This window comes from Euphorbia lathyris, chromosome 1 (genome assembly GCF_963576675.1).
Source record: "Euphorbia lathyris chromosome 1, ddEupLath1.1, whole genome shotgun sequence".
Lineage (NCBI taxonomy): Eukaryota > Viridiplantae > Streptophyta > Magnoliopsida > Malpighiales > Euphorbiaceae > Euphorbia > Euphorbia lathyris.
The window spans coordinates 49,701,972-49,709,239 of record NC_088910.1 but is presented as its reverse complement, the minus strand read 5'-3'; the positions used below and the strand labels follow the sequence as shown (position 1 = coordinate 49,709,239).

General features: G+C 36.2%; 1 protein-coding gene across 1 annotated transcript; it reads right to left on the bottom strand.

Moving 5' to 3' along the window:
• Nucleotides 1-4,753: 4,753 nt before the first annotated feature.
• Nucleotides 4,754-6,308, bottom strand: LOC136201201 (cytochrome P450 98A2-like). Its single transcript, XM_065991833.1, has one exon. It carries the CDS (start codon nucleotides 6,300-6,302, stop codon nucleotides 4,824-4,826), a length of 1,479 nt encoding a protein of 492 aa, XP_065847905.1. The 5' UTR covers nucleotides 6,303-6,308; the 3' UTR covers nucleotides 4,754-4,823.
• Nucleotides 6,309-7,268: the final 960 nt, after the last annotated feature.

Genomic DNA, 7,268 nt, shown 5'->3' with positions numbered 1-7,268 from the left:
GAGCATTTATCACTCCCGATAAATGAGAGATACATCCATGGATCGCTTGTAGAAGACTCGACTCTAAATCCTTGCAAGGTGATAGCTTAAGAGTAAGAAATACAGATTTCACTTAACCTATCTTTTTGAGTTGACTCGGCCTGTACAAGTAAAACGAACGTCTCGCTATATGTGACTTGACATCACCCATAGTCGTAAGATTCAGTTCAAGGATGTAGTTGATAAAGGATCGAATTATACTGTAACTAATACGAAAAGGTTAACGACAGAATCAACCTGTCTTCTTATAGCTCTGGGGGAATGATTACGGACTTGCTAATCACATACTCTGTACATCATTCCGTTATACAAAGATTAAATATAATTCTTTGAAAATTAATTTAATAACGTTGCATACGGCTAGAAGCAATAAGAACCTAACGGGTCACACATAAGACTTGGAACTTAAAAGAGAGATAGATGTTAATTAATTGATGGAAGCCCAAATGAGCCCAATAAGGCCCATGGACCAAGGGGGGTCGAAATTCATGTAATAGAATACATGAATAATTAATTTGATTTTGTTATTCCTAATTAGATTAGGATTATCAATTAAATTAATTAAGAGATAAATAAGTTAGGAGTTTTAATTAGATTAAAATACTCATATTATTATCCAATAAGGTTATTATTATTATCCTTAATATATTAGATATATAATGAGATAATAATTAGGAATTCTATTCCGAATTGAATTCCTATTCAGTGACCTAATTCTATCTAACTAGGGATTAGATACAAGAGATTATAAATACCCCCTAGGATTTTCGAAATCCCCTAAGTGAAAACCCTAGAGAGATTTCCGAAATCCCCTATAGTGCAAGAGAGAAAATTTCGACACCCCAGTTCGAGGACGAGATTTTCTACGGCTTCCTTCCGATCAATTGATTTCATCTATTTCTTTTATCCTTGATCTTGTGTTGATTAATTAGAGGCAATCTACTTTGGTTGCTATTCAACGGTTGATTCTAAATTAATCTTCCCGTGTTTTATTTCGTGTTTGGGAACTCGAAGAAGAAAAACAAACAAAAGGGAGAAATTCGTTTTACTACTCCTACATCAGGTCAGTTCACGATTTCGAGGATTCCCGGAGATTGAACCGTCGGATCGTCGCGATTTTTGGACAGGAGCTTCTAGACATATTCTTCCACGTTTCCACCGAAGGGATTGTCGTTCGGAGGTCTGGAAGGTCTGTTTCGGATAGGGGCAGATTGGTAGACAGTTTCTATCTCTTTTGAAGTTGTGGGCACTTCGTTTGCAACGGTAGATAGAACTTCTAAAAGGTATTTCTTCTTATCCTTATTTATATGAAATAACGGTTAACGGATCTTATGGTTAAATGGAAATAGGTTAAAAATTTTATATTTCCGCTGCTATACCTTAGCCTAATTTCCAACAGTGGTATCAGAACCATCGTTAAATCCGTTATTTCATATATGAAAATTTAGAAGTTTTTCAATAGGATTGAATAAATATCTATAGTTAGGATTAATTAACAAATTGTTTTGATTAATTGATTCTAAAGATAAACAAGTTTTAATTAATTGTTAATTAAAATAGATTATGCGTATGTTCCTAATTATTTTGGTTAATAATCATGATAATGAAATCTATTAGTTTTATAGTTAGATTGATAAAATCAGTTTTATTAATTCTAAAGATAAAACGGAAATCTATAGTAGTTTTTCCTATTTTCTGAAAATCGTTTTAAAACCGTTTTAGAACTGATATATATATATATTTAAAATCGTTTTTATATTTAAATATATATGTTTCAGAAATTGATAGTTTTCTGTTTTGATTATCGAATGAAAATTTGTTTAAAAGTTTGTTTTACCAATTTGTAAATCAAAATGTTAAATGAATTAAAATCAAAATAATTGGGACGTGCATAATTAAAGTTTTGTATAGTTATATTAATCAAAAAATTAATATAAAAGATACGAAAGTAAAATTAGATTAAAGTTAATTGATAATTTAATGTGATTAACATAAATATTACATAAGATAGTTATGTAATCAACCAATTAAATTTATTTAATTGAGTCTATGCATGTTTGGAGTTATGGACATATTTGGACCCTCTTTTAGTCTTTTGGTATTTTTGAAATAGGGCCTGCGAGTCCTGCTTTTCTACTATCTATTGTAACCCCCCCCCTTGGAACTAATCCTATTACATTACACAGGACCAACATGTGGCACATTGCAGTGATGGTATTAGGGTACGACACTCGAGGTAAGAATAATTTGCTCAATACATTATTTTACTTATTATTTTTAACCCTAACCCTAAAAAACATTCAGTAATTGTATATGTGTCATGTTTACAACTGAGAGATATGGTAGATAGGTATGGGTTGTCTCACCTCCAATCCACCATGTTCAATAATTTGGATGCGCCTCTGATATCTACGTTCGTGGAGCGGTGGCAGTCCGATACGAACTCCTTTCATATGCCGTTCGGGGAGATGACTATTCTTCTGCACGATGTATGACATATTCTCCGTATTCTAGTGCACGGTCAAATGATCTCCGATACATGTAGTGTTGAGCGGCTGTAGGCCATGTGTATGATTATGTTTGGAGTCACTCAGGAGGTATTCCTCCCGCCGCTGTCGCATTAATGGAGTGATGGAGGTGGTTTATGTTGATACTGTGGAGAGACTTACCCATCCAGGGGAGGATCGGGATGCTGGGACTCGAGCCACAGCATGGATATGGCTTCTGTTAGGATCCACCTTGTTTATCGACAAGAGTGGCGATAGGATCAGGACGTCCCATCTCTAAGAGGTTCACGCCGGTATCAGAGGGGCAGTTGGACATTCTTGGGGGTCTGCTACACTTGCCACTTTATATCTGCAGTTGGGGATAGCGAGTAGAGGAGAATGCTCGGGTATATGTGGATGTTTGACCCTCATCCAGGCGTGGATATATGAGTATTTTTCGATGTTCAGCCCCATCGACTACCACTCCAGATTCTAGATGATGCTCCCTGGGCGTGCAGATGGGAGGTCGTGACTCCAGGCAGGAAGGCCTCCCGACTCGAGACCTTTCGTGCACAGTTGGACCAGATGACGACAGCCGAGGTAAAATAATATTTTATAACTTGCAAGAATTTACTTAAATAAATGTAATTTCTTATTAACATGTTATTATATATTTTTTTTTTTTGCAGGTGAGGTGGTTGCCTTAAGGTCTAGTCGCCGATGACGATCAGCTACGAGTGTCCTACCTCGATTGGATACGATGTAGAGACATTGTTGAGCCATATATGTCCGATTGAGTCCTGCATCAGGTCGGTTATGTTCAGCCTATCCCGGCTGAGCATATTAGACCTGATACTGCATTCCGGCCATGGAAGTCTCTATCGTACAGACTCGCGTGTTCATTTGTTACAGTTGATGATACTTGACGGAGATTTTCATCCACTCGTGGCGTTGATTGGAGGAGATGCCAGCCAATTGGAGTCGATCCTTGTGCTTGTATTGCCGGGTACATGGAGTGGTACAGACGATATTCACATTATCGTCTGCTTCGTGTCCCTCGGGATGCGTCGGTCCATCATTCTCGCTCCAATAGCGAATATGTAGGTTTTTTTATTATTTTTTTATTTAGACTAATTTTACCTATGTTTGTTTTCTAATATTTAATTTTCTGTAGTGGGTTAGCCGTTTGGCAGGCATCAATTGAGCAGGCGATCTCACTCCTGCTCGATGAGGATGCTCCACCAGTTAGGACTGATCTGGAGCAGTTTATGGAGGAATGGAACCGGACGAATTGATATTTGTTGTAATTTATTAGAACTTATTGTTTTTAACATATTTTAATAAATATTTAATACTGGATGTATATTATTTAATTATAATGTTAATTATTATATTTCAAATTATAACGTTAATAATTCAAATTATAATGTCAAAATTGTGCTCAATTTCATATGTGGCAATTCCGCCAAGGTCTCTTCGTTAGTTGGGAGAATAATCCACACGAATCAGATTTTTTGAGGAACATATCGAGAGAGAATTGGATTTTTCCTCTCTCGACACGCAGGCGTGAGGACATCACGCCTCACCACATGATGAGGCGTGTGACTATCACGCATCGTCTTGTGGTAAGACGTGATGTCCTCACGCCCGCGTGTCGGGAGAGGAAAAAAATGGTGGGACACCCTTATTTTTTTTTGGGCCTCTCGAATTTTGGGACCTTGAACATGGCACTCCTTCCTTAGGCCAGGGCCGACCCTGTTTGCTATGTTGCCTATGTCCATAAAATTAGTGGTTATTTGGAGCCCATCACTTTTAATTTGCTATTTTATGTTTGGTAGCTCTTGTAACATCCAAATCCATATTCTTAAAGAGTCTGTTATCTAGTCAACTATTTATTTATTATGATACCTCAATAACTTTGCTTTTCCACTTGTGACGACCTTGATATAACCCCACATATCACTTTAGTACTTAAGTTAAGATAAATTACATTAAGCATGTCTAATGGTTATTCACAAAATCTTGTTATTTCTTGGTGTCACATACATCAAAGTAACTAGCATAAAATATTATATTGATATACTATTAATAAATTTTTACCAAATAAAATAATTAATTTAATACTTATTATTAATTCTATAAAAATTATTTATCCAATAAAATAATTTGAAAAAAATTGAAATAAAAAATAATTAAGGGACTAAAAATAAAAAAGAAGGGTAACGAATTTCATTTCTCTAAATTTTCTTAAGTTACATTATAAGATAAATTAATTCCTTGAGTAAATTACAGCTGAGGTTAATAAATAAAACTTGAGGTAGAGTTGGATATATGGTTGTATAAGTGAGCTTGTAGCCTTACTTTAGGCACCCCTAGTAACGGTGTCCTTATATAATTCACAAGCGCTGGGGTACCTGACATGTCAATCTCCTCCGGCAGGACACCGAACGGCGGCCTCCACCTAAAATGGTGGCACAAATGTCCGATCATCGAGGCAACCAAATTAACACTGAGCTGAGCTGCCGGGCACATCCTTCTCCCCGCTCCAAACGGCAACACCCTAAAATCACTTCCTTTCAAGTCCACATCTTCCTCCAAAAACCTCTCCGGCCGAAACTCCGACGGATCTTCCCAGTTGTTCGGATCAGTCCCAATTGCTCTAACATTTACACATACAATAGTCCCTTTAGGAATATCATACCCTCCAACCTTAACATCCTCACTCGCCTTATGTGGCAGCATTAGCGGAGTTGGAGGGTGCAATCTCAACACTTCCTTAACAAAACATTCCAAGTAACTCAACTTACTTATGTCCGATTCCGACATTGTCCGGTTCAATCCGATCACACTGTCTAGCTCTTCCTGAATCTTACATTGCACTCTCGGATTTCTCATAATCTCAGCCATCCCCCATTCAACTGTAATCGCAGTTGTATCTATTCCTGCCGTTATCAGATCCCAAATTAGCCCTCTCATCGTTTCCTCATCAATCTCATTCAGCAATGCATCAACGAAACCATGCTTTGATTTACCAGTCTTGTGCTCGTCGATGATGGCTTGAATTAGTCCGTCTCGACGCGATTTATGATCCGAAAACGCCTTTTTTCGTAGCCAGATAAGCCCTGGAATGTATTCAAGTAAATTCATAATTGCTCCGAGCTTTAACTCCTCCGCTGCTATTTCCTTAAACTCCATACCTTTGCTCGAAAATTTCTTTCCGAGTACCATTCTTGTAATGATATTGAATGTAGCTAATCCGACGTAGTTTCGGACTACCAAATGGTGTTTATTTGAGGCAGTAAAAATGGATTGAATCATGGTTTTAACTTCGTCTTCTCTGATGGATCTAATTGCTTCGATTCTGCTACTAGTGAAAAGCTCAAGAGCACAGATTTTTCTGAGATTGACATAAGAAGGGGTATAATCAGCCCAGGAGAGGTCTTTTCCATTTTGAGTAATCATGTCGGTTAGTTTGTTTCTGTGCCTGTTTGCTAATTTATCATCTTTGTCTTTAAGTACTTCTTTTGCGAGTTGAGAAGATGAAACTATGACGTTTAAGGTTGACCCGAACCAGACGGATATTATGGGACCATAAGTAGTTGACCATTTCTGAAAGCAATCGGCTCTGTCTGGTTCTATTGTGTGAAGGTTTCCTATGAATGGAAGCGGATAAGGACCTGGTGGGAGATTGTATCTTAGGCGCCATTGGTACAGCTTGTAAGTGATTAAGCTGCATATGAAAAATGAAATTGAAATTGGTACTAGAATCAAATCCATCGAGAGAGAGAGTTAATTTGTTGATCAATTTTATGTTGTGCATATAATTGGATTTATAGAATTACTTAGGGGTAAGTTGCACTAATGTACCCTGAATTTTACTCTTACTTTCGTTACAGCATGTTAACGTCAAAACTAGACGTTTTGACTCTGAAATTTGCACTTTTCTAACATTAAGATCCATTTATCGCGGAACAAGATGAACACTAAGGTGCTGTTTGATAAAACTGAAAATTAAGTACTGAAAAAATAAGTACTAAATTTTAAGTGCTGAATATTATAAGTGCTGAACGTATTGAATGATGTACCTTTTATAAAAATATTAATTGATAATGTTTAACTTAAAATGTTAAGTTAAATATTTTGACTTATCAAAATAAGTGATTTTTCACTTAATTAACTAATTTAAGTGGTAGAGGAACAACCGTTATCAAACGCACTTAAATTAAATAAGTGCTTAATATTTTAATTTAAGTAATTAAGTGGATTATCAAACAAGGCCTAACTCTATTCTAGAGCTAATGGAAATGATATTTTAAGTCATTTTAATTGTTGAGCCTTTTGGTTTTGAGGTAATTTGGGTGTTATTTGGTTAGGAAAGAAAAAACAGTTGTTTACAGGGGCGGAACCGGGGGGGTTGGTCGGGGCTCTAGCCCCGGCCGGCCGCCCGAGAATTGAGAAATTTTTTTTTTTAGTAATGGTGTCTCGTAATATTTTGGAGGGAATTATATTGACTCTATGTAGTATTATATCATTGCTTAAAGGTAGATGAGATGGTTAAGGATCCTTGCTTTTATTTGAGAGGTCTTGTGTTCGATTCCCTTCAACCTCATTTTATTTTTAAATGAAACTCTTTATTTTTATTTTCATAACACTTTTGAATTCATTTTTAATATATCTTTACCATTAAAAAAATAAACATATTTAATATTCAATTAGTTCAATGCTAGTTTCTAAAAAAAATGA

What these genes read in the sequence shown, in the direction of transcription:
- LOC136201201 (XM_065991833.1), bottom strand. Translation starts at nt 6,302, where the DNA reads ATGGATTTGATTCTAGTACCAATTTCAATTTCATTTTTCATATGCAGC.